This window comes from Canis lupus, chromosome 8, assembly GCF_011100685.1.
Source record: "Canis lupus familiaris isolate Mischka breed German Shepherd chromosome 8, alternate assembly UU_Cfam_GSD_1.0, whole genome shotgun sequence".
NCBI classification, from domain to species: Eukaryota; Metazoa; Chordata; class Mammalia; order Carnivora; family Canidae; genus Canis; species Canis lupus.
Genome location: NC_049229.1, coordinates 13,031,797 through 13,059,696, shown reverse-complemented (window position 1 = coordinate 13,059,696; position 27,900 = coordinate 13,031,797). Strand labels below are relative to the sequence as shown.

At 44.4% G+C, this 27,900-nt stretch overlaps 1 protein-coding gene across 1 annotated transcript; it reads left to right on the top strand.

Moving 5' to 3' along the window:
• On the top strand, positions 1-27,864 carry EGLN3 (egl-9 family hypoxia inducible factor 3). The gene is made up of 5 exons (XM_038544468.1): positions 1-693; positions 21,013-21,132; positions 22,721-22,857; positions 24,832-24,905; positions 26,152-27,864. Exons 1-5 carry the CDS (start codon positions 337-339, stop codon positions 26,181-26,183), a joined length of 720 nt encoding a protein of 239 aa, XP_038400396.1. The 5' UTR covers positions 1-336; the 3' UTR covers positions 26,184-27,864.
• The last annotated feature ends 36 nt before the right edge of the window (positions 27,865-27,900 follow it).

Below are 27,900 nucleotides of genomic sequence, written 5' to 3'. Positions count from 1 at the left end.
GGGCTGGACCTCCGCCTCTCCCCGCCTGGGGCCGCCGCGGCACCAGTGGCGGCTCCGCATCTCCAAAAGGGGCCCGCCGACTCCTCGCTGGGCCAGTCCGGCGCTAGGTCGTGGATCCCCGCGCAGCTCCCACCGGTCTCGGAAGGGGAAGGGATCCCGCCTCCCAGAGTTTCGAACAACTTTCCCCTCTCCCTGGCGCGGCGGTGGCTCGGGGACCGTGGCCGCCGCAGGTAGCTGAACCCCGGGCCGCGCTCCCCGCGCCTCGGCTGCGCGCGCGCAGGTCGCTCCGGGTCTCGGTGCACGCTGGGGATCCCCGAGCTTGGCTCTGAGGGCGAGATGCCCCTGGGACACATCATGAGGCTGGATCTGGAGAAAATCGCCCTGGAGTACATCGTGCCCTGTCTGCACGAGGTCGGCTTCTGCTACCTGGACAACTTCCTCGGCGAGGTGGTGGGCGACTGCGTCCTGGAACGCGTCAAGCAGCTGCACTGCAACGGGGCCCTGCGGGACGGCCAGTTGGCGGGGCCGCGCGCCGGCGTCTCTAAGCGGCACCTGCGGGGCGACCAGATCACGTGGATCGGGGGCAACGAGGAGGGCTGCGAGGCCATCAGCTTCCTCCTGTCGCTCATCGACAGGCTCGTCCTGTACTGCGGGAGCCGGCTGGGCAAATACTACGTCAAGGAAAGGTCCAAGGTAGGACGCGCGGGCTCCCCGCCGCCGCCGCCGCCGCCGTAGCGCCCGGGGACTGGGGACCTTCGGAGCCCGTGTCTGTTGCCTTCGCTGGGCTGCGAGTGAACTTTAGCTTTTAACCGACGAGCAAGAAGTCAGTCCGGGTCCCCCTCCCCCACCCCGCCTCCCAGCGAAAATCCGTGCTGAGGGACTCAGGTGTATGATTACCATGACCTTCTGTTAACTGAAACAGTGGGTCTCGTGGGTGGTACACACCGGGCAAGCTGCGGTTTTCTGGGCTGGTTTTAATCCGTGGAGGTTCCCAAAGGTCCAGATGAGGGACAGGTTATTGGAAACATTGCGTATGATGGGAGACACGTGCGAAGTCATGATATTAGATGTGTCCACTTTAAAAGTCCCCTAATACTGTACCTCATCTGTGTTCAGAGGGTATTCCTCTTAAAGAATTCTGGAGACAGTTGTGATGTTTTTCAGGGTGACATTTGGTGTGTGGAGTTTGGCAGATGTGACCAAGTTTGACCTGAGAGAGAGTAAAGCTGGTCTGCACTTTTGAGTGCTGCCCTTGGCTTGGTGCTGCCCTTGGCTTGTTGCACACTACTAGACGGGCTCCCTGGCTGAGCAAAATCTGTCCTGCTGCTGAGCCCTACGCCACCACCTTCCCTTTCCGAACTATCCATTGGTGGAGAAATCTACCCAAAACAACCAGTTAAGTGATGGGGAGAGTGTAGTCAGGTACCTCTGGAAAGAAACCCTGTTTTTGTTCACCACAGCCAGAAGTGACTCCCTGGGTGGTAATTTATCTTGGAAACGTTTCCAGGTAGATTGGCAGAAATATGGGAGCCGTGGTACCACGATGTTGGTCTGTGTATGTTACTTTGGGATAGTCCAGCTACTCAGCCTTTTCTACAAATGCTAACCCGGCCATTCTCCAGTGGCAGTTCCGAGTGATTTGCACTTTTATTGCAGACTGGTCAAGGTGCACCCAGAGCCGTAGAAAACTTTAGCACAGGAGGAGGCAGGGCATGCTAGCATGAGAAGAAAGGTGCACCAATCTTTAACAATATCTATACCATTTCTCAGTTTAGATCGACCCTTTGATAAAACATACCTTTATTGTCTCATTTGCCTCATAGACCGAGGGGATACTTTTAGTAAAGGGCAAGTGAAAGACTGAAAATGGGTAGAAAGGACCCATTGGAGTGGGGGAACAGAGTAGAGGAGAAACACACGACTATATGCCTTTCAAAGCCAGGAGGACATGAATAGAATGTCTGAAAGCACTTGTTAATCAGACGCAAATAAAGTAAATCTTGGGAGAAAATGCTGCTTTCTAAGTTTTATTTTGATTTGGGGAAAACTCAGCTGCCTGGACTCTGTACAAGATTGACATGGAAGTGTTTTACTCTTTTATCATTTTAGTGATTAGAAAGCCATTTGTCTTGGTTAGTTTTGTTTTTGCACTGAATGACCTTGCCTCCTGGGGCTGGAATGGGGGGCGGGGGGGGGGGGGGAGGGCTAGCCTCAGTGTTACAGAAGTGCTTGTTGCCTCAGTCTGGAAGAGCAGATGGCTTCTTATCAGTTTTGCAAGTTTCATTGCAACTCAGGTGCTAAGAATTTTACCCCCAACGTTCTAGGAACGTAATTTGCTCAGAGGGAGGTCAGGATTAATTGGTAGAAAGTCGTCACTAACAAATTTGAAAGTTAAGTATTTGTATTTAGCTTTGACTATAAATTGACTCCACAGACTGGAGGAGAAACACTGTATGTCTGGGTAAGGAAAAAGATCTCTAGATAAGATTCTTCAGTTATAGATTATCTTCTGGGTAGAACAAATAGCTTCTCAATTAACCCTTTCAGAAGGTGACTGAATTGAAAGGAGAAAAGTCATCTCTTGTCCATACCTAGATTTCTGGCTTTTCTTGAGCTGTTTTGGCACAAAGCTTTTCATTCCTGTCCTTTAGAAAAATCACCTCTAGGTTGGGCTATTCCGTGGCCAACTGGAACCAGCTGTAAACCAGACTTGAGCCAACAATTATTAAGAGTCGAAGATAAAAAGTTTGATTTGTTTGTATAAAGAATTCTCCCTCGCTTTGTGGCCTTGGGTCTTAATAAAGCATGGTAGAAATGCAGTGCATTTCTGTGTGATTTATATTAGTTTCACGTTAATTTAACTTTCTTCTTCTCTTCCCTCATCTGAGTGCCTTACCCTATCCTCTTCCCAGAGTAGTGATATAAACCCAGTTTCCTGCTGCATTCACTGAGCAGGCTTTCAGTAGAAACTAAATTTTTAAAAGGCACAATTTGTGCATTTATTTCCAAAGTTTATTTGCAACGTCTTAGCATGGAAAATTTCAAACACGTATATAATGTACAGAGGTGAGTGGAATGAATTATGCTCCTATGACCCATTTACAACAATCACCAATTTACACGTTTGGTTTAGACCAGCTGTTTTTTTAGGTATTTCTTAGGGTTATGGGTGTCAACCCGTTCATCCTAATTAAATACTTTTCCTTCTTGGACTTTTAAAGGTCACTGAATAATGCAAGAATGTCCTTTATCTCAAATGAAGCAAAAGCAAAGGCATTGCCACTTGATGGGATGAGCACTGGGTGTTATACTATATATTGGCACATCGAACTTAAATAAAAACAAGTTTTGTTTTTTTTTTTTTCTTTTAAAAAGCAAAGGCATTGGGAATAAAATAGAAATCTCTATGTCGGACCTAAAGTTGAAATTGTGGAAGAGTGTGGGAAGAAATATTAAAGGCTTCCCCCTTCCTGCCAAAAAAGTTGTCACCAGTTAGAATTTATCTGCCTGCCATTTGTTGGCTAAAACTCCAAGGGTGCTGGGGACCCTCTGGGGAAGTGGTTTCCTAAAATGTACAGCAGCATGGCGCCCCCTAACTTCCAGCATGGTCATCGCTTTCAGGCTATCAAGAGATTTCTTATCTATTATACTCCCTTTCGGAGAATTTAGACCATATCCAAGATAAATATTGGTCATAATTTGCTCCTTTTGCTTTGGCTGCCTACATCTTGGAAATGGCTCTTTTCCAGAGAACGTGTAATTTATGGAACTAAATGTTCTCTTGCTTGAAGCATCTCACTGTAGGCTCACTATTTAGTAACTTTAAGAATAATAACTTTTTATTGAGCAGTCTGCCCCCTCTGGCACTGTGCCCCCTCTATAAACACTAGATAGTTTATAAACACTATCTCTCTGACTTAGTCTTCAGAACTACAATCTTCAGCAAATTGAGTGATGAAATCATTTCCCCAAGGTCAGAGTGAGTGGTATGCAGCAGTTTCTCCTAGGTGTTAGGGGCTTAGGCTCAGGAACTCTGTGGCCTTAGGTAAGTCCCTTACTTTTCATCAAGTGTAAAACAAGGGGTAATAATACCTTAAAGCTTTTGGGGGGAAGGAGCATTAAATAAGATAACATACATAAAATTCTTAGTGCAATTCTGTGCACCCGAGAATGTTACAAGGCTCTAGGTGGACGATTAGAATTCTAACCCAGATCTGACTCCAGAGTTTGTGTTCTTGACTATTCTACTTTTCGTCCTTTGATTTGCTCAGTGGTGTTCACTCTGTGTGGGGTACTGGGCAGGGGCTGGGGATACAGAGGTAAACAGGCACAAACCCTGTCTCAGAGAGCTTCCATTCCCTTCTGCTTTCAAATTGTAAGATCCTGTAGTTCACACTGATTAATTCTCGAGCTTAAAACAGCAAAAAGACAAAACCCAAACATTGAAGAAGAAAGGGAGCGACTATGTTAATGTTCTCCTACTGTTACTTCCAGGAAAAGTATTTGCCAACAAGACTGGTTGTTACGATCCCTGACTGGAGAAGTTCCGGACGGTGGGGTCACAGGAGTTGTATTGTGAACAGAGACATCAGTCCTCCTGAAGCAGTACAGACAAAAGATGACAGGGATAAGTTATGAATAAAAGAAAATGTGTTGCAAGGTGGTGGGCTTGTTCCTTCCCCTGCTGCTGAGCAGTAACAGTTGTGGCCCACCCTCCTCATGTGATATCAGGAATATCTTTTACTCAAGGGAGCTGATCATGGTTACAAGCTACTTTAAGCAAAAATGGCATCTTCAAAGATCAGGGTATGTCTCAGGATGCAAGTGCAGGAAATGCGATCAGGGTTCACAGAAGACTGGGGCCATGAACTAGGAACCAGAAAGTCCTAAGGACAGCTGGTGTGGTAATTGTTTTCTCCAGAGTTTTATGGCCCTCATCTTTGCTTCTCTTCTTGTTCTTTTCATTTCTGCTCCACAGTCTACTCACCATCTAGCTTTGGCTGCCTCTCCATGCATATGGCTCAAGAGGGCTGCCCCACGATGGCCACCTCAGCCTCAGTTGAGGTCAACAGAGACTTGACTGACATTCTAGAATCCCTTCATTCCGTCTTCATTCTGTGGAGTAAGTCTGATGGCTTCTTCACCTTGCCCCAGGGGACCTGTCAACCTGGGCTGAGGGTGGGAGTGGGGCATGTAGAATCCTATGAAACAACAGCTGCCAGAGCCCACGGAGGGTCCAGGCCTTAGAGCACGGTGTTGGAGGCCTAGACATCATGCATGGTGGCTCTGTAATTAAGATCTTAAAAGTCTGTGAATAAGGTATTTTAGGCGGAAGATTCGCTGAGTTTGAAGCACCGGAATATCTTGTGAGGATGTGAGGAATTTCTATAAAAGGTTTTGAGTTTAAAAATAACTTAGCTCCTGGAGGAAGGATATTAATTCAAGGAAATAATTTATAGGGTACGGCCTTAGTGACAGGGAAGCAGGTTTCCCCATTGGGTGAGATTTCATAATGTTCTTGGTTGATTTTGTAGAATGACACTTAGGAGCAAAGAAAAAGCAGTAGGGAGAGGTGTGTTTATGTTTACCTTGCAATTTCTTTTGTTCAGTTTTGGGCCCCTTGCCATTCTACCACACTTTATCTGCTTGCTGTAAAGTGGCAAATCAGTGATTATCGGTTTAATTTATTCACAAATCATTAAATGCCTTGCACTGCAGTGGACATGGACAGGCAAAAGGAGGTGGAAAGCGATTATGAAACTACCTAAAGAACACTGAAAATAGGGTGGAGTGAGATAGTTGTCACCAACTTTGCTTTCTCTTTTTCTGTTTTTTTTTTTTTGTTTTGTTTTAAGATTTTATTTATTTATTCATGAGAGACAGCATGGAGAGGCAGAGACATAGGCGGAGGGAGAAGCGGGCTCCCTGCGAGGAACCCCATGCGGGTCGGGACTCATCCCAGGACCCTGGGATCACGACCTGAGCCAAAGGTAGACGCTCAACCCAGGTGCCCCTCTTTTTTTGGTTAAACGGTCCATTCGTGGACTGATTTGTCATTTTTGTTTCTCTTCTTTGGGCTTTCGACAATTTTTCTGTTTACTTAAAATAAGATGTGACCAAAATATACTTAAAATAAGTGACCAAAAATACACAGATCTTTAATGATACAGGTTTTTAGAGCTAGAGACGTATGAGAAATCACACCTATCCAGTCCATCAGTCACGCAGCAGGTAAGGTGTTTTTATATTTGGAGAGATGAGGTCTTCCGCAAGCCCTGGGGAAGGGATCAGGGTGTGTCTTGGGCCTGAGCAAAGGGGCTCTAGACAGGGGCTCTCCTGGCTCGGCTTGCTTTGTGAGTAAGTGGACTAGAAGGCAGGGTCGTTAGGTTAATTCAGCCACATCAGCATGTGATCTGGGAATTTTAAATACACCTGTGACTTAAAATTGATGAACACCTTCAGGTGGAATTATGTGCCTTTGACCTTTGGGTGTCCTGAATTATTTCGCTTTCTGACCTTACTCAGCTCAAGCAGAATTTGTAAATTCCTTCCTGTATCCTGACTCTGGCTAGACAAATTTCAAATGTGTAAATAACAAGCCGCCTTGCAAGTTACAGCTCCATTCTGAAAACACCCCATGTATGGAAGATTTCTCTGCCGAAGCTTAAAGGTGGGGTGGAGTTTAACTCGTAATGAGCAGAGCACATCGGAGAAGCATCTCTGAGCACCCCAGCATCATCATGCACTTGAGGATAAAACTTGCAGGACCTTGCCTGCGGGCCAGGTTTGCTCACTTTGGCAAGGACTCTGCCTCTGACACACCTTTGTGGCCTTGGGTACATTAAGTGACATTGTGACCCAAGTCTATTGAGCACCAAGGAGCAGCTTGCAGGTTAGCGCTATGGAGAAGGTTATTAGTTCTTTGTTAATTATTACAGGAACAGATTTGGTAATTCCTTGGTAGTATCCCTTTGTAGTTGGTAACTAATATTGCTCTAAGAAACGGGTGTCGTATTTTTCTAGTGTTTGTCAAATGCTGACGTTCGACAGTAATGATAGTTCAGATGCATTCTGCTGGGCAACTGCCAGGGGTGCCCAGCGGGTAGTGGAATCCAGAGGCCCTGGAATTGTAAATGCGACAGACAAATCATTTTATGATGCCAGACTAAGGAATTCGGTTTGGCGGATTGCCAGGAGCCGTTGATTTGGCTCCGATTCAGAGCTGTGTGTCTCTTTGCCAAGCGAGATTAGTTAGCTTGGTTCATTATACATAGAATTTATACCCTGTTTCCCTCGATTATTTCAATCTTAAACCAATATGGCACTTACTTTAATTTTGTATCTTCTTTTGACCATGATTTGTGGGTTACATTTCTGTTCCTGTTTTGGTTTGCTGGTCCTGACTGAGGGTTATAAGTTTCACCCCCTCCCCCAACTTGGTCCCAGCCTTACAGACGTGGGTTCATAAGCCTGTAATGCAGGCTTTCGGGTCTTGTACCGGATTCATCCAGCAGTACCTCCTTACTGAGGGTCCCTCATGTTCTGTGCCCTGTTAATACCTCCTTATTAGGCCAAACCAGCTTTTTTTTTACTTTAGGAGATGCAGTGATCAATGTTTCTCACGTTCTGGAATAAATGTGCCTATTGCACACGAAGTATTATTTTTCCTTCCAAAAATGAGGCCAAAATGCTATTACCGTATTTTTAAAAGCCCTAAGATACAAAGGATCAAAGACTGTGATCATAGTCTTGTTTTCTTTTTTTTCACTGGGAAGAAAACAAAATGAAAAACTCCATTCCAGGTGTCCGTGACATCTATTTCTGGTTCTGCTGGGGGAATGTGAAGTCGTTTTGAAGCATTGAGGATAATACTCTTTTGAGCTTTGCTTGCAAGTGGTAAGGACATACTGTTTTAAACAGTCTGAACATCTTTGGGTGCTCGCTCTGTGTTGTCCGGACACAACATGTAGAACCAAGTTTCTGCCTGTTTTTTTTTTTTTGACGATTTTTTTTACTCATGAGAGACACACAGAGAGGCGGAGACACAGGCAGAGGGAGAAGCAGGCTCCATGCAGGGAGCCCGACATGGGACTCGATCCTGGGACTCCGGAATCATGCCCTGGGCCAAAAGGCAGGCGCTAAACTGCTGAGCCACCCAGGCGTCCCGAGATTTTGTTTATTAAGGAGTCTCTACACTCAAGGTGGGGCTCAGACCCAAAACCCCAAGATCAAGAGTCCCATGCTCTACCGACTGAGCCAGCCAGACGCCCCTACACAAAACCTTTTTAAAACACAAAATAGCGAATACTCGGGCCAGAGCATGCAGTATTATTGGTCCAAATTTGGCCTATTTTGTACTGTTTTGGATTTTTGTTTTTGTTTTGTTTTACATTCACCATGGAGCCTCAAGTTTTGTCTTTTTTTTTTCCTTCTTTCCTTTAACTAAATTTTGTCTTGCTTTCATAGTGGGAATCCCTGAGGAGGGAATTATTTTAAAGAGACTTATTTTAACCATAAATCCCCTGCCTTTGTTTCTTGTTCTCCCTGTCATCCATTTTAATGTGATTCTCCCAGAATGTAAGTAGGCTAAAACCCAACAAGAATCCTGTCGTCTCCATGCTTTCAACAGACCCAACTGTGCTCTAACACCATTGTCTACTGTACGTGCTGCGAACGCACTTCTTACCAGGTCATTTAAGGCCCTCCCCGTCTGACCCCCTTGACCCCATCTGACCCTTCTACACTCACTCTCCTGCTGACTGACTTCCTTCCCTCCCACTCCCTGAAATGCTAGAAGCTAATTTGCCAGACACACTGAGCTCTGGGCTATTTGTCTCCTACTCTTCAGCATCCATCTTTGTGCCTTCTCCATGAGGCCTTGCCTTCTGCTCCCTGGAGAATAAGTGCCTGTATTTACCTCCTTCCTTTCCCTGCCCTCCGTTTACTTACGAATTCTTGAAGGCAGAGACTGTTAAGCAGATACTTTCAGGGCCTGGAGCAGGTCTCTCCCAATTCACAGGTGCCTGATTTAATTTCATCTTCAAACAGAACTTTGATTTCAAAGGATGGCAGGGTGACAGAAAAGCTATAAATATTTTGTTAGGTGAAAAAAAAAAAGAGCTTTTGCAGTATGGCCCCTAATTTGATATCAAAGTGTTTCTATATTTTATTATGTTAAACATGCTATGAAGGAGTATCCGAGAGACAAGACTTTGGCTTTCTAAAGGTTTCTTTTCTCGGTTCTGAAATTTTATTCTCGGTCCCAGAAAGTCCCCAGGTCACACCTGGATCCTGGCAGCTCATACAAACGGGCCTGCTGCAGAGAGCCCCCAAAAAACCCAGGGCCATGAACTTAGAACCCTGGCCTCTGATCCTGGCTCCCTGGCCAGTGGTGTCTCAGGACCTCAATCTCCACTTCTTCTTCATGAATGAGATGGATTCTTATTTTTATATTTTAGTTTAATTTAGTTGGTACTCACTACTAGGCCCAAGGTTGGGCATTTTACATTTCATGCCATCTCGTTTTCCAAGCCTTGCTTTCCTCATCTAGAACATGGATACGATCCTATTTATCGACCTCCAGGGTTAGAGGGAATTAAATGAAAATTGAGACTGAATTTCCATCTGAGAGGGCAAATCCGGGCTCTCAGTGCTTCTTATTTGATTCCCGAAGAGCCTCCTACCAGCAGTCACACTCCACCGCTGACATGACCGTAATCCTCAGCAGTGCTGCAGGAGTTACAATTGGAATGTTTCCTGCCAGCTTTAGGCAGCCCCCCGCCAAGCCTGTGCCAGAAACTGCCTGAGGGGTTCCTCTCCCCTCCTGCTGTGCCCACCACCTCCTCCATCTACCCACCACCCTCCCCTAATTAGCCAGTGCACTTGACTCATCACTCCGTACCTTTTATCATCTAGGGTGAGGCACGGCACAAAACCCCTTGATTTTGCCACAGGATAGACCATGGTTCTCAGTGTGGTTGTCAGACCAGCTGTATCAGCATTGTCTGGAAACTTGATGTAAATGTAAGTTCTTGGGCCTCTCCCCAAACCTAGTGAATCAGACACGCAGGAGTCCTGCAGGTGATTCTCACACATGCTCAAGTCTGAGAAACACTGAGTGAAATTAGTACGAGGAGGCTGAACACCGAGTGGGTGTCAGATCTTCCTACACTTTGTTAGTAAGAAAATCAGAGTTTAATCCTTCGATCCGATCTGAGTTTATTCATTGCTAAAACGAAAACACACAAGGGTGTGCAGTTTATTTGGAAGATGGTTGAGAAAAACCCACCACCTGTAAACATGTTAAGACATTTTTTTCCTGAGGCGCCTGGGTGGCTCAGTCGATTAAGCATCTGCTTTAGACTCAGGTCATGATCCCAGGGTCCTGGGATCGAGCCCTCCCTGGGGCTCCCTACTCAGCGGGGAGCCTGCTGCTCGCTCCCTCTTCCCTCTTCCTACCACTCCCCTACTTATGCTTGTGCTCTGCTGGATAAAGAAATAAAATCTTTTTAAAAACTGCATGTTTTCCTATTATCTTGTGTCAGTAAACTTAAATTTGCTAAGAGCTCGAATTGGAGCGAAATTTGGAACTGATTTCCTTCCGTTGACGTTCAGTGCCGGGGGGGGGGGGGGGGGGGGGGGGGGGGGGGGGAAGAGTCTTTGTTAATGTCTGCAGGATATTGCCTCCCTCCGTGTGTCCAACAGTCTTGCAGAAAGTGTGAGCTGAAGGCACCAGGAGAAAGGGGAAAGGATCCTCCGGATTTGGGAAGCACTCAGTGCGGTGGTTCCATGCTGACTATTAAGCGCTCCCTGTGAGGACCGTAGGGAAGCCTCTGGCCTCTGGGGAGCCTCTGGCCTCTGGGGTCGGATGGCTACCCCCTGGGACACCGGAGAAGGCCGAGATGAGCAGCTCTCCGGGGGTACGGAGGAGAGTGACCGCAGATCCAGCTTGACGGGAATCAGCGATAAGACCTGGTGGAGGTCAGAGAGTAGCTGCTGCTTGGCCTTTTCTTACTTCTTCGGCATGGAGGCCTTTGCTTCCTAGTTAAAGGTTTGGGTCTGTATCTGGTAAGTCGTAAGAGTCATTGGAGAGTCATCCTTGTCGCTCTACCTTGGAGTTAAAGCGGTCACTCTGGACATTAGAGCACCTGTTTTCACTTAACAGATGCTTCCTGATATTTCAGAAGCAGTGTTCAGTGGTGGAAAGACCACGCTTAGTTCTATAATGTTCCATGAGTTTTGGTTTCTGCTTGTATATATCATGGAAAGAACATGGGGACAGTTAAATTAATGATCCCTGTCCCCTCAGTTCAGAGCCAGGCACTCCTTTCTGGTCCCCTCGCAGTTCCCCAAAATAGTCAATACTCTGCTCTCAGAGGAGCATTTTACTTTCTACCCCTTCAAGTTATCCCTTTGGATCTCGCCCCTCCTCTAGGGCCTAGGGGGTCTGTACCCAGCATATTCTAATTACCATGATCTTAGAAAGTTCTGTATTCAGTGAATTCCAGTTAACACGGTAGTGCTGGAGTTGTCTCCTAAACAAGCTTTGTGCGTGAGCAAGGAAAATTTATCTCATCCCTGGGATTCCTTTGAGTTGACCAGGTGCCGCTCCTGTTACGAAAACACTTGTATTTCCTTTATGATTTTTTTCTTAATTGGTCGTTTATCTTCTGACTTTGAAACAAGTCCAAAAACCTTGGCTGGTGTTGACCTGAGCTGACAAGGAAAGGTCCAGAGACGCTGACTTCCTCCTATAGAACCTGAGCAGAGCGGCCTGGGGATGACTTGGGCTAATTGTTGAGCAATTGCATGCAGAGCAGATTAGGGGCTCTGCTGGGGCTGCAGAGAGTTTAGGGCGGGAGTGAGTTTGTCTTGCAGCGGGAGGAACTGAAGCCAAGACCAAGTGGACAGCTGGTACTCTGCGCCAGGATTCAAAGTCACTTTGCTTTGCCCTGTGCTTTTGTTAACCCCTCCCCCCCTACTTTGGAGTTTTCCTTCACAGACTCAATACCAAGCACGCTTCTCTTTCACATTTTTTTTTTTTTTGCACTTTGCAATTTCCTTGATTATGGAAGGGTGAGAGGGATTCAGATACTTCAAGTACAAATGAAGATCTCTGTTCCCCCGAAAAGGAGTGACTTGGTTAATGCCAGACATTAGGTGAGCGTGACTTGATGAGGACAGCCCCACACTCCGTAGCCAGACTCACTGGGTTCAGAAAGCAAGGGACCTAACCTCCTCATGCCTCGGTTTCCCCATGTGTCAAATGGATATAATGATGGCTCCTGCCTTATGAGGTTATGAATATTGAATGAGGGAATATTCATGAAGCATATAGAATGGTGTCAGGCAGGTAGTAACCATTATACAAATGTTTGTTCAGTTAATAAACGTTTACTGAATGTCACGAATGCTAATTCCAGCTAATTTGCTGTGTGTCATTTCTTTCATTGAGCAGATACATTTTTCCAGGTACCAAAAGGCACATGTAAATAGGAGATCTGGCTTCCTAGAAAATTCTCCGACTTTATTTTATCCGGCATAGTTGCAGTGTCCCCTAATTAATACTCTGAAAATTCATTGGGAATGGTAGGTAAAGCGCTTGCCTGGTTTTTCTTAGCTTAAGGATATTGTTTCAAGACATTTTTCCTGATGTGTTTTGACCGGTAATTTTTTTTTTTAATTTCCCATTTATAAAATCTTGTCTTACCAACTACATGTGAGTTATCATGGATTCCCTTATTTTAGAATTCATGGCAGATGAGAAGTTAAGGACGGCCACACTTAATTCTGTGACAATCCTGCAAACCACAAACATTCCTGTTTTCTGTTATTCCCAGAGCCTTTGGAGGGCTGCAGGTAAAGTTTTGTTTTTCTGAGAAGTCTGCTTCATACATCAGAAGTTAAGTGTTGGGAACCCTGGGTGGCGCAGCGGTTGAGCGCCTGCCTTTGGCCCAGGGCGCGATCCTGGAGACCCGGGATCAAATCCCACGTCGGGCTCCCGGTGCATGGAGCCTGCTTCTCCCTCTGCCTGTGTCTCTGCCTCTCTCTCTCTCTCTCTGTGACTATCATAAATAAATGAATAAATAAATAAAAAGAAAAGAAGAAGTTAAGTGTTGTGAGTCCCTACCCCCTGTTGCCTTACTCATGAATTTGCTTTTCTATGCAAAGAAGATAACTAACAGGGTGGGGCAGGGGGTGTAATGACTTCTGCTGAGAACCCGTGAGCAGCAGGACATTAAACGGGAGGGCGTGTGCAAAGTGCCACCTGGCTGCACAGGTCCTCAGGACACGGCTGCTCTTAGCGTGTGGAGCAAGGCGTCGGGAGGGATCCAGTTGGACGCCCCTCTTAATGTCCTTCACCCTGAGTCTGGCTGACTTTTGCGGATCTCCTAAGTGCAGGGAAGCCCTTCTTCAGAACACTTCTCGGTGACTCGGGCGGTGGGGGGGGAGGGCTGTCCTGTGCCGGTTCCCTCCGAAGTCTGCCCTGCGGTGCGCTCGGGTGTGGGCTGGCTGCCACCCTCACGCAGCGCACGTAGCCCTGTCACTCAGCCGTCACCCTGCTGGCCCGGAGCCAGGCCTCGGGGGAAGGGCCGCCTCTCCAAACCCAAACAGCCTGTATTGATATGTCGGTGCTCCTCCGCCTGTTTACTGTGCCTAATTGCAAAGCTCTGGCTGAGCCCTCTCCGAGGAGAGGAATTAACCACAATTCAGAAAGGAATGACAATAGTTTCTTAAATTCTTGGCCTCAGCAGAGTTTCAATGGCTTCTCCTGGGAGAATGATTCACTCAAGTTCATGCACGAAATGCAGGATTCCCTGGAGTAGGATCTAGATCTAGTACAGAGTTTACAGGCCTGTGACTCTTACGGAGACGTGTGTGTGCGCGCGTGCGCGTGTTTCTGGGGTGGGGGCGGGAGCCTAACTCTTGAATGTAAGAACCCCAAGGGGCGCTGGCATCTGGTAAAACTGCCCTCCCTGAGCTAGGAGAATTAAATCGAAGGTTCTAGAGTCTGGGTAGTTGTTGATCGTTTGGATGATCCCAAAGCGAGGACCAAACTCATAGTAGAGCAGCAGATCGAGGGTGCAGGTGGAAGTCTACCTGGGGACAGGTTTTCAAGTGAAGCTGGTAAATTCCTGCCTTTACAGGCACGATGCTCTCACCTGACCTGAAAAGGGGTGAACTCACGTCACCAGAGCCACTGAGAGTTGGTTATGCCTCTTTACTTTTCATTTTCAGAATTACCTAAGCTCTTGCATTTCAACGAAATTCATGCAAGGCGGGTGGGGGGGGAGGGGGGTGGTTGATGATTATTGCTCTAAACCGAAGGTGAGGTTTTGTGTAGCAACGTTCTGGGTTCAGGAGGAGGCTTCTAAAACAAATTTTTTTTATTATTATTTTTTAAGAAAGCCCCATGTACAGTGTGGAGCCCAAGACAGGGCTTGAACTCAGGACCCTGAGATCAAGAGCCAGATGCTTAATGGACTGAGCCACCGAGGCACCTCAGAAAGAGGCGTTTTTAGTGTGGATTTAGAACAAGGGAGGAAGACAGAAGTGGTTCTCCGTGTAGAAATCAAATAGCAGAAAACATTTTAATGAATAACGTGAGGTTTGTTAAAAGGATTACTTACCTTACAGTTAGTTGTATTTGACTGGTGTTCTGACTCCTGTGAATTGTCTGGTCAGATACTGAAACTTTAGGAAGGGGAACATGCTCGTTGGCCAAGGCTCACGTTCCCCACCAAGAGCATATTTCCTATTTTTTTCCTCATTTTGCTACATCAATCTTTAACTAGAAGCAGAAAAAGGAAGGAAATAGCTAGGTTTGCTCTTAACCAACAAGACAGATAACAAGCAAGATGCCAAGATAACTAGTGACAGTTTGCAGAGTTTCCTACTTTTTTTCGAAAGTACCTACATTTAACTGAATAATTCCTTTACGCCGATCTAGATGAAGTTAGAATGAATGTAAAAGGTTCTAAAGCCCTTTTCTTGTTCATGAGCAGTTCATCACCACCTTGAGAGCTTGCTTTTTGTTGTTGTTTTTGTTCAACTTCAGATAAAGGATGGGACTGGCAGCAGTGGTGAACTTTGCAGGGTGACGTTTTCTGGAAATCCGTGGAGAAAGCTCTGCATAGTTGCCTTTATCTTGTAAAGATGTCTTACCGAGTATTGGACAGTAGGAATTTTAAGTGACGGTCGTGGGTCCCACAAGGTATCCTTGAAGATTATGTACCCCTGAACCAGGAAGAACCAACATGGGGGAAAAGGCTAAAGCAGTCATCTCAGTTTGCCTTCCTTGTCCTCTGGATTTAAGTTCCTTGCCCTTGCAAAGGGTTTTTATAGTTCTTTCCTCTGGGTCCCTGTCAGAGCCAAATGGAAAATCATGGAAAGTGAAATCTTGGCTTAATTTATATTTTATCTTTACTTTTTTTTTTTTTTTCAAAGAACAAAACTTGGAAAGATCCTGCTTCTTCCAGTCTTTCTATCTAGCCTTTCTCATGGTTTACCTGCACAGAGCAGCTTGAGTACTTGGTTTTTAATTTTTGTTTTTCTTTTTAAAGAGGAGATCTTCAATTTTAGAGCTAGTGCCTTTGTTGCAGTGGCTAACAACCACCCCACCCCTCACATTACCAAACTGGGTCCCTTCCTTAGTGGGTGCTTCTGTGAATATGGAACATAAAGTATGCAGCCAGGGGGCTGCCCTGCTCACTCTCCCCATTAAATGTATGTGTGAAAATATGTGCTGAACTCAGAGCACCCAGAAAAATGACCCTGGGAGTATATAGCCTTCAGCTCCTCGAACCCACAGCCAACTAGAAAAATCGGCAAGTTTATTGCCTTGGCGGTTGTCATCCAACTATCAGTTGGACCCATTTCTAGCCAGAAAATTTAACCCATTACGTTTTCTACTATGATGAGCCACCTGGCTATTTTTCCAAGCTGAAGAATATACGTAGTCTCATGTATTACTTCTCAAGTCTTTACACATCAAGTTCTCCGTGTGGTTAACTGTTTCATGGTGGAGAGGGGAAGGACCCTGTCCAGAGCTAGCACAGGGGAAGGACTGGAGGAGGCATGTGGAATGTGGATGGCGCTGAGGGATGGGGGCTCTGCCTGGGGACAGGATGCATCTGAGCCAGGGGAAAAGAGATGGAGCGCCCACCTGAGCTCTGGAGCTGTCACAGAGCTGCTTGACTTGGGAGACCACAGGCAGTGACCTCAGAGTACAGCCTGAGGTATCTTTTGTGACCATGATTAAAAACTTGGGATAAAAGCTATTCAAGAGAGTTTACGTGCAACTCTGGTTCAGTTGCCTGTATTTCTCCTAAAATCTGAAGATTTGGGACATTGGGCCTTCATGGCAAAGGACGGCAGATTCCCTGGTTGTAGACAGCAGAGCACACACGCCAGAGTTCAGGCACATATATTTCTGATTGGCTTCAATCATTTATGTTACTCGGAAGTGCCAAAAGCTATTTGAGTTTGCCAGGCCTGGATTTGAAGCTACTGAGCACTTAAGTAGAATATCAGATCCCTGATGGGAGACATTCAGAAGCCCTGGGTGAGGGGAAGACAGCTGTGCACATCAGGAACTTTAAACAACCCTGAGAAGCAGCGTTTAGTGTATGCCAGGCCTTGGCTAAAGCATTTTACATGGATTAACTCCTTCAACCTTCATAAACCCATTTTACAAACGAGAAAACTGAAGCAACCAAGAGGTTAAGTACAGGTTATCCTGTACTTAGGTTGCATTTTATTTAAAATATGCTGCACCCAAGACCATTCATAATTCAAAATAAATCCTTACAAAGACTGACTGGTATTTCTGCCCAGCAGTTAAAAGGGTCTAGCATTTGGCATTGGACCAAAATACTGGTTTTAAAGGTCACTCTACCAGGTAGCTTTGAAGTCATGCTATTCTTGACAAATTTTTAAAAACGGATTCACATCTATTGCAGATTTTACAAGGAAAATGAGTTGATTAATATTTTAATTTGTTAAGTTAAAATTTACGTCAAAGGCCACTTTACAGCTTGTTTAAGATCAAGTCATACTAGTGAATCTGACTCCAAAGTCATGAGCAATGTGAAATACATTTCTATAAAAGTCTAGGCCATTGATTGTTAGGGAAGTGGTGAGTCTCACTGGAGGCTGAACAGGGCACATGCACCCTCTTCCGACCTGTGGGTCTAAAATGATCATCGTGGCTGAGTGGACAGTGGGGGTTGCTGATGGCACTTTTTGGAAATGGTTTATATGTGTGACCAAGCTAGGGCTGGTGTCAGTCAAGAGCATTCTGTGTAGGCATTGGAATGGAAATCTTTGACTTTTCATTTTTCAACCTTACGTTTGGGATTGATGAGATACACTTTTTTTATGAAGGCAGCTCAGTGATATCTCCAGCAGAACCACTGTTTTCATTTCTACCTGTGGCATTCAGGGAACAGGTTTTGCTACCTGGATTTGGCTATTAAAATTCTATGTATCCGGGATGCCTGGGTGGCTCAGTGGTTGAGTGTCTGCCTGTGGCTCAGGATGTAGTCCCAGAGTCTGGGGATCGAGTCCTGCATGGCGCTCCCCACAGGGAGCCTGCTTCTCCCTTTCCCTGTGTCTCTGCCTCTCTCTGTGTGTCTCTCATGAATAAATAAAGCCTTAAAATTTTTTTCTATGTATTTGTGTGCATCTTCAAAGAATTCATATACAGTTCCTGCCTGAACGTGGCCACCGAGATGTCTAGAGCACATATGTCTGGTCTGGAGCCAGCCTGGGAGGGGTTCAGTCAGTACATTTCCCTTAGCTGCAGAGCTCTGGAAATGCCTCCTTCAGCGGTGGTGGGGAGTGTTGCGGGGGCAGGGTGGGGTCGGAGGAAGAAATGGTGAACACATAGGGGGACACGTGGATTTATTTGCACACCCAAGAATATAGGGCTATATTGTATGTCCTGTTGTGGGCCACACGAATATGTTATTAAACCTCTATAAATTTCAAATATGAATCCAGTCAGGAGGTTTTGGCAAATAGAAAGTCTACAATGAGTCATCCTCCTGGTCAATGTCAGTGTTATTGCTTGACATGTTGGTCACATGGTCATGGAAGTACCCTGGGCCTCTTCTTACTGTTTTGAAGCATTCTCTGCCTTTATACATTATAAATCCCTTCCCAGGCTTGATGAGGTTTAGATAGCAATGTAGTTTGAACCTACTGGTTTCCGGGGTTTGTTTCTGTCCCGTGCAGAGATTGGCACAGAAGTGTGTGACTGGTCGTTGACATGAGCCCTGCTTCTCAGCACATCCTTATTAGCCTCTTGGTTCTAGACTCTGTCGGAGACCAACAAATAGTTGGGAATGTGCCCAAGCCAAGACCTATCTCCTATGGCTTTTGTCCAGAAAACACTGATAAAATTGGCCTATGTAGTTTTGACAGGCCCACTGAGGCCCACAATAATTTCCTTCCATTGTTTCGAACTTGATGCTGTGGCTTCAGAAACCAGGAGAGAGGGTGAAGATTCACTCGGGCCAGAAACGTTCTCTCTGTTCCCCTTCCTTAAGCAATCAGACACTTTGCTGACACTTAGAAGTTGTGTCAAAATCAGTCCCTGGGATGTGCTAGCTCTTTTTCTGTATGTGTGCTTTATAGAAGCAGCAGTTCATAAAAGAGGTACTATTGTGAGTTTGTATCTGCTTTTTCTGTATTTATTATAAACTGAATTCTGAGGCAGATAAGTGCTTTCATAATGCCCTGAAGAACCCTGTTGCTCCTACTGGGGTTGCTGCTTAGCTAGAGTCTTAGACCTTCGGAGGCCCTCCAACCTAAGCTCCTCCTTCCAGAAAAGAAACTAAGCCTGGGATCACACAATTAGTTGCTGAGTGAACCACATGGCAGACATCCAGACCACTGACCTTTTCTGTAAAGTAGGGCTGTTTAAGAATATAAGATTATATAGCATTGATGGAGTGCTGCTTCTTTTCAGGGCTTCACAGTGGGGAGAGGCTGAGATGGTAGGGAATCTAGCCTATAGTTGTTTGTGGCTTAAGTGACTTTCATTATTGGCTCAGTGGTGGCTCTTATAATCCTAAGAGCTGCTTCCAGGGATGAGTAATTCCCTAGTCATTATAGGTGACTTCATTTATCTCTTCTTCCCAGCCAAGCCCATCATTTCTGCCTGCTACCAATCAGCTTTCTCCGAACCATCTTTTGCTTGGTGGTACCATCATTTGTTAAATCTTGATTGCAGTGGCCTCAAAATTCCACTTTCTGAACGAGGTTAAGGCTAACAGGCTAACTTCGGCTCCAAGATATGACCTTGCATTGACATTTTAGATGTTCGAAGGCAGGATATGGGGATTGATAGCAGCATGAGGGATATGGTGATTTAAGCATTAAGATAATTGTAAAGCCAAGTTACTCTTCAGCCTTATTGTTCTAGTATGCAGTGTGTGTGTGAAGCCTTTAAAGCTACATGCTTTGTTCATGTCTTCATGCTACTGCCGAGAGTGATTTGGCACCCACAGCATTGAAGCTGATTCATTGAGCCTCTAGTGTATTAGCTTGGGCCTCTACCTGACAGATCGTTTTACCAGTGGAATGTTACTGCCTGTTTGTGAGGGAAAATACCAACTACATACATGTTTAAAGATAGGTTTTTTTAAATGATGGAAATCTTGGGGCAGCTGGGTGGCTCAGTCAGTTAAGCATCTGACTCTTGCTTTTGGCTCAGGTCATCATCTCAGGGTTCTGGGATCAAGCCCCCTGGTCGGGCTCTGTGCTCAGCAGGGGAGTCTGCTTGAGATTTTCTCTCTCTGCTCCTTCCCCCACATATGCTCTCTCTTTCTCTAAAATAAATAAATCCTTAAAATAAAATGATAGAAATCTTTATTGATCTAGGTAGAATGTAAACTTACTCTTTAGAGGACAGAGCCATTTGCTAATTTGTTCACTTGTCAAATTTTAAACAGGCACCTTTCCATGTGTCAGGCACTGTTCTAGTCACTAAGAATGCAGTAGCCAACAAATAGGAAAAATATCCCTTTCCTCATCTTATGTTGACAATTCCAGTATCTTCCCTGCATATGTCTCATCCCTGTGAAAATATTTTAGGAACAAGGCAGTGTCCTGTGAAGAGAACTAGCTTTTGTACTTTGCCCATTGTTTTCTACACCTTGCTGTCATTTTCCCATGGAACATTTAGAGGTTGGTATCCACTTAATAGTAATTCTCTAATAGTAATTTTCAGTAGGATGTGTTTGTTTGGCTTTCTACTTTGTTCCTCCACCTGGCTGATATAAGTAGTGTTTGGGCAAAGGAAGAGAACTTCAGGTTACCACCTGATGTGATAGGTGCCAGTAGGAAAGAAGATGAGCATAGAGAAACATACTAAGATGTGTCTGTGGCTTCTTCTATGAATTGGACCTGATTGTGCTGCTGGTGCCAACAAATTGGGGCACAGCTTCCTTCCGAAGGGGCACAGACCCTTCCCTCTTCTTTCAATCCCTAAGCATTGTATTGAGCAAGCCTGATCTTTTCCTCATTTGTGATTGGTTCCTGTCTCTTTGTCAATGCAAGGGTCTTTAGTCATTGTTCTGAGACAGTGGGTGATTTGGTGCTTTGAGAACACATATTATACCAGGCATAAGCCCAAAAAGCCATTACCTAGTGATTCTGATTTTGTGGGTCCAGGGTGGGAACCCAGAACCTGATTTTTCAAAGAGGAGGTTTGGAGATAAGCAGGGCATCCTCATGATGAGGTAGCTGGGTTACTGTCTACAATGTTCTAGAACTGTGGGAATATTGCTGAACCACTTTCTATTTGGGCTGAACCATAAGGTATGACTTTGCTGTTAATCTTCTATGACGAAGCATCTTGATTTATGTACTGTCCATGCAATTAAGAAGCCTGCGGCCGCCTGTAAATGTCACACAACACCCAAAAGACTGTGTTACTCAGCTGTTCCCCAGTGGGAGAAGATGGTCTCAGCTTTGTTAACCAGCTTTCTTGGCATTTCTCCATAGGCAATGGTGGCTTGCTACCCAGGAAATGGGACAGGTTATGTTCGACACGTGGACAACCCCAACGGCGATGGCCGCTGCATCACCTGCATCTACTATCTGAACAAGAATTGGGATGCCAAGGTACTCTAGAATAAAGGGAGTAGAGCGTGGGTCTAGAAACTCTAGGGAAAGAATTCAGATAATTTAGAGGAGCGTTTGGGATTCATAATTCCCATGGATGAAACTTTTCTAAGTCACCATTTCCTTTTTGTCTCCTGCTGTGATGTTAATACTTAAGTTGACCAGATGAAATAATGAATGCGAAATTAATCTGGTATGTGTGTGGGGGGAAATGGTGGTAGGGAGTATCATTACTCGGTTTGGGAAAAGTGGTTGATAAAGAGAAGGTAATTTATTATTTTAGGAATAGGGATCAGTTTTTTTGGGGGGGTCTAATCCAGAGCTGATATGACTTTCAGTGCACAGTAAGATATATACTTCACCCTTCCAGCAGCAACGTTGAGACAATTCCACAAAAATAGAACTAACTGTAAGATATAAAACCAGCCCAAGCGAGGTTTCCCACACAGTCCTCTCGGGGTGATATGTCTCATTGGTGGCCGCTTGCCATGGCTCACCATGGTTTGTGAATGTCAAAGGCTCTCTGGCTTATTTTTGTATTTTTGAACATATAGATAGATAGAGATATGAAGTCTGGTTCCATGCTGACAGACATTTTGTCTGGAATTTATATGCTCTCTGAAACTTAAGGATGATTTAGGAGTCTGAGAAGTCAGAGAATTTTTCAAGCTCATGTGGCTTTTGAACCTTCTGCATCTCCATTTCCTGTTCATTAGGGGTGGGGGGAGATACTGGTCGTCTTAAAAACACAAGGATATTTTATCTGGTGTCCGAAAAACAAAACCTGGGAAACCAGTGAGTCAAATGTCTCTTCTCCCTATTTGGTAACGTGACTGGAATATGTCCCTTAGTTATCTCTTAAAATCTTGAAAGGTAGTGTTACAAGCTAGAGAGTAAAGTTATCGGGTCAGTGATAATAAATCATGAAGTATGAAATCATTCAACAAATATTTGAGTGCCTGTTAATGGTAGGCATTATGCTGTATGGAAACACTGGTGCGTGAGGCCCAAATTCTACCTTGATATGGCTATCTCAGCAGGAGATTTGGGTGTACAAATTTTTAAAAAGTAATCCAAGGAATAGAGTGATGCATGTAATGAAAAGTGTGGGTAAGGTGGTCTGAGTTCAGAAAAAAGAGCATGTGTAACTTCCAGTGATGAGATCACATAGGAGCTGGAGGAGTTCAAAAGAAAGCTGTAAATTCTGATTGAAGGGGATGTTATATGTGATGACTATCCTAGGATGTTCTTAATATTAGATGGAGCCATATGAAATTGCTGGTGGGTTTTTGTAGGTTAAAAACAGTCAAGTCTTGACGCTTTTGTGTGATTGGATCTAATAGCACTGCATTTTGTATCCGCGAGTTTTATGACTTGGGGTAAAGTGGATGAGGAGAGATGACCAGCTAAGTTTGAAATAAAATGTAGTACAATAGTACAAGGTATAAGGTTAAAGAGAATTTTAGGAGTAATACATATCGGGACTGGAGTTTGGAAGATGGCATTATTTATAGACGAGGCTGAAATAGCATTGTTAGTTAATTATGTGTGAGGCTAGTAAATAATCCATCTTCTTTGTGGCCCTCAGCTACACGGTGGGGTCCTGCGGATATTTCCAGAAGGGAAGTCTTTCATAGCAGATGTGGAACCCATTTTTGACAGACTCTTGTTCTTCTGGTCAGACCGTAGGAATCCACACGAAGTCCAGCCTTCCTATGCAACCAGGTAATAATAGCCAGGGCCATGACTCTTCCTGAGAAGCTTTTTGTACAAAACCCAGCTCCTGGAGAAGTCCCTAAGCTCAAGTCCTGTGCATATGAGGGACCAGCCACACCCCAAAGCTGATAGCAAACCTGTTTGGAGGCAGTAACACTTTAAAGGGGCAACTAAGCAACTAGATTCTTTAGTCAATTGGAACTATTGCCACTAACATCAATTGGGACTATTAACAAATTGTTTACCATTAGGTTAACACAGTGGATTCCTGATTTCTTTTTTTTTTTAAGACTTTATTCATTTATGAGACACACACACACACACACACACACACACACACACACACACACACAGAAGCAGGCTCCCGGGCTCCCTGCAGGGAGCCCAGCGAACTGGATCCCGGGTCTCCAGGATCAAGGCCCTGGGCTGAAGGCAGCACTAAACCGCTGGGCCACCGGGGCTGCCTGGATTCCAGATTTCCCACAGAGTTTTCCCCTCCTTCCTTTGCCACTCCTCCCTGAAACAAATCTAAGGTTGAAGTATCCCTAGAGAATGTTGGCTATCACATATCAGGAATTCTGATGGTTAACTCTGGATGAATTTTTACAAGAGGCCTATTGCAAACAGAGAAAGAACCTTGAGAAAAGAAAAAGGAATTTGTTCTGACTTCTTTTCCTTTTTACCCTTTCCTTCTCTTAAAGTTGGTTTGGGCCCTCTGTACCCATCATGTCCCAGTAATGGGGTTTTTAAAAGCCCCTTCTTGAGATCAAGCATGAGATTTTTCAGAGGAACTGAATATTGAACTTGTATTGTTTAGTGTTAGTCTGAAAACTCTGGATATAATATTAGTTTTGGGATATGCCTCTCACTACCTTTGTTTTATGGCCGGAGCTGTAAACCAGGTGGTGGCCAAGTGCTGTGGGGGTGCAGCTTGAACTGCAACTGAATTGCATTTGGGGGCTGGGGGAGAGAACTTCGGTGGGATAATGACTGAACCTTAACAAGCCTAATTAAATTAGAATCACATGTGTAAAGTATTTAAGCTTTCTAGGCGTTCCCCTCCAGAAATCACAGATCTGAGCCCCACACGGAGTTGCATATTGAATGTCAAATGGGAATGTGCCCTAGGTGAGCAGCAGGTAACTAATTCTACTACCAAAGCCTGGTGGTGGCTTGTTTAATAGGGTACGATAATTGACCCCTGTCAATTGTTGCAGAATTCCCTCGGTCTTCCCCAATCTCTTGATGACCCAAGTCACAGGAGAAACATTAGCAGATGTTGATGGGCAGCTCTTGAAAAAAAATCAAGTGCTGTAGAAATTCCAGTAGCTAATAATAATTATAAAATGAAACTTTTTGAAAACTCACACATGAAATGATTCCTATTACAGTCTATCCCATAGATGGTATAAAGCAAATTAGTGGAAACACAGTAGAAAGCTTGAGGGCATCATTATTCTGTTGCATCGTTGTGTTAGTATCCAAAACTAAAGAAGCAAGCCAAGAGCTTAAAGTGTCCTGTTCTTTAAATAAGTCATTCTTTAGAACTTTACTCGTGTCACCTCCTCTTCTCTCAGTTCTCCCCAACAGCTTGGGTCTCTCAGTCGTTAGCAGAATGGCTCCCTTCTCGTCCTTCCTCTGTAGATCATGTCGACCTGTTACATTATTTGTTAAATTGCCTGTCTCCCCTGTCAGAGCCTGAGCTCCTTGAGAAAGAGGCAGATTTATTCACAAGATCATTTGAATTCCCATTGCTCAGGATAATGCCTGGTGCATACTTGGAATTCCTTACATGTTTCATTACATTTAAATAGAATTGCAACCAGAGAAGTTTATTTTAAATTAAAATTGGGACAGACTTCTAATAATAGGGAAAACTTTCAATGTTGGCTTTACAAATGACTCTGATGTGAGACTTAAATATTTTTTGTTTCTTGGTGGTATTTTTAAATCTCTTGTCTTATATCTGCTTATCTTTCACAGATACGCCATGACTGTTTGGTACTTTGATGCTGAAGAGAGAGCAGAAGCCAAAAAGAAATTCAGGAATTTAACTAGTATGTGTTTGAGAATTTTCTGTGACTTTTAATCTAGTCAGCCTGTGACTTTTATGTAACATTTGTGTATGTATTCTAATACATACTTGACCCTTGAACAACAACAGTGGGGGGTGGGGTTTGGGGTGCTGACCCCAGACACTCCCTCCCCGGCACCCCGCTGCAGAGATCTGCATATACATGTTGACTCTCCAAAACTTAACTACTAATTGCTTACTGTTGACAGGAAGCCTTAAATATAAACCGTTAACACATATTTTGTATGGTCTATGTATTATATACTGTACTACGATAAAGTCAGCTAGAGAAAAGAGAATGCTCTTAAGAAAATCATTAGGGAGAGAAAATACATTGACAGTACTGCTCTGTATTTATGGAAAAAAACTCGAGCGGAAGTAGACCCGTGCAACTCAAACCCATATTGTTCAAGGGTCGGCTGTACTCTGCGCAGTCTCAGCTGTGGCTTACCTTCATTTGTAATGACATCTTGAGGGGCTGAATCCTGAAACCCTGGCCTTATCTCTGCTGGAAAAATCAGAAAAAAAAATGCAAAGGACCTCCTTTGTGAATGTCCACGTATTTTGTGACCATACATAGTTAACTTTTTGTCATTAATGTTCACTCATCAAACGTAACAAAAGGTTTGGCCCATGATTTTGGCACATTTCATAGGGGATACATTGGAGCCCAGTTATAACGGTTAATTAATTATATTGATGTGGCAGTATGACTCTCTCTACAAACACTGGGCTCACATAATACAAACCGAATATGACTTTGCACGGTTCCTGTCCCCTCCAGCCTTAATACCATTCCTGTCCTGCCTCCAGCTGTAAGGCAGCATTTCCCAAAATATGTTGTATTGAAACACTCATCCTGCTTGTTTGTGGTCTTGCTAGGGGGGGTTGTGAAAGGTAAGCTTCTGGCCCACTGAATATGGGAAATGTTACTTACTGTATCCTTCTCTTGAACAGTCACAGTGGCCATTGGCATAGTAATCAAGAAAAGTTCATCCAAGATTGAAATAAAGATGTACGTAATGTTACCTAACCTGTGACCCGTTTGGACCATACTCCCATCAAAACCCAAAGAAAACACATTGTGCTAAGTCCTGTCAAGGGGCACCATGCTCACCTTTATGTTATAAGATAGGAAGTATTCACTGGGGGCTTTTTTGATGCCATTTGTGGCATTAAACTCATCAGACCTGGCTCCTTACCCTCTTTCTTTTCTGCCCCCAACCCAGGGAAAACGGAATCTGCCCTCACCGAGGATTGACCGTGCTCTGAAATCCGCTGACCTCGTTCGTTTTAGTCATGGCTCCTGAGATCTCTTTAAGAGTTGAGATCCAAAGAAGGCCTCTTCAGTGACTCGGTGACAAGAAGCCCCCTCCGACTGCTTGCATCATTCACATCCCTGTCTTGCGTATGGTACTTTGTGTTTTCTTGCCAAGACTGCATCCACCTTCAGACACTCTCTTTGCCAGATGAACTCATTTTGCTAACTCCAGAAATACCTGCAGATGACCCAGCGGGCCAGCGGTTTAACTGATAGATTTGATAATACTGGCTACCAAAACAAGATCCTGGAAGCATGGGCAAGGGAATGAATCTTACTTGCACTTTATGTACACTTCCTGATTTGAAAGGAGGAGGTTTGCAAAGAAAAACAAAATGGTGACAGATGCCACAGAGAGGCATCCGTGAAACCTTAACTGCAGGAAACAGAAATTTGTGTCATCTGCACAATTTCCAGATGTTCTTAATCCAGGGCTTTTGGGGTTTCTGGAGAATCATCACAACCTAATGACATTATTACTCTAGAAAGGGCTGCTGTCATAGTCATCAGTTTATAAGTATCCTGTGGGTGGACACTCTTTTTTTTTTTTTTTTCCCCCCTGGTCCTGAAACCTAGACTTTCTGCCTCTCCTCCATTTTACTGAAAATAGGACTTTCTGGTCAGAGATGATACACCATCTATTTTTTACTTTCACTTCTAACTTAGAGAACCTAATTCCCCAGAGGCAAAAACTAGACCTTAATTGTTTGGATTACTTTGTTGAAATGGAATTTGAATTTCAGTCAAAGGGGGGAAAAGAACCTACCTGGTTGGTAGTTCAGAAGCAACCACGTCTGGTAATGGTATCAAAAGGCCAATACCCGACAAGCCTGTGTGCATCTTGGACAGTCTGCGAATGGCAGAGGGGTTGGAAATGTAGGCATTCCCATGTTTCAGTGTTCCTTTTTTAATGTGCTCACCCTTCTTTAACAGAGTGAGAAAATAACAAAAAATGAGGTGTTGTATTTTAAAAAGGAAATGGAGATGAATCAAGAGAATCCCGTGAGACTATTTGAGTATGTCTACACGTTTCTGTTCCTAGGAGCCTTTCCTCAACGGAATTGACTCTCGGACCCACTGTGTCTGGCAGAATGTCCAGAATCCTGGAATTCACTAGGAATGTGGGAGGTCCTGCTAATGCAGCAAACTCAAGAACTCCGGATTGTACACCTGTTTTAGGAGAGTTAGTCTTTCTGGTTTTCAGTTCCATTTTCATATCTTTAAATCCCTTTAGTTTCTTGCATACAAATGCCATAAACAGTAAAGAGCCAGAAATATATTCTTTCGTCATTTATAGATAATATACACTTTCCAAGAAAGAAACTTATTTTTTTTTTCCCCATTTCTGGTTTTGGAAAATTTCCAGATAAGACTTGTCTTCATTCTCACAACTGCTCTATTTTTTTTTTCCATAGTAATTATCACCTTCTAACCTCCTATGTAATTTACTTATTTATTACGTATCTTGTCTTGTATCCTTCCTCTAGAGTGTAAGCACAATGAAGACAGGGATTTTTGTATGTTTTTCATCAATGGAATGTATTCGCAGCACCTAAAATAGTGCCTGGCACATTAAGGGCTCAGTAAATACTTGTTGAATAAACTTGCTCTCCTACCTCGGCGCTTTCATGGTTTGATTCATTTCCTGCATCTTTAG

What these genes read in the sequence shown, in the direction of transcription:
- EGLN3 (XM_038544468.1), top strand. Translation starts at nt 337, where the DNA reads ATGCCCCTGGGACACATCATGAGGCTGGATCTGGAGAAAATCGCCCTG. An exon ending in CAGCCTTCCTATGCAACCAG is followed by an intron (nt 22,858 to 24,831) that starts GTAATAATAGCC and finishes TATCTTTCACAG; the next exon opens with ATACGCCATGACTGTTTGGT. An exon ending in GAAATTCAGGAATTTAACTA is followed by an intron (nt 24,906 to 26,151) that starts GTATGTGTTTGA and finishes CCCCCAACCCAG; the next exon opens with GGAAAACGGAATCTGCCCTC.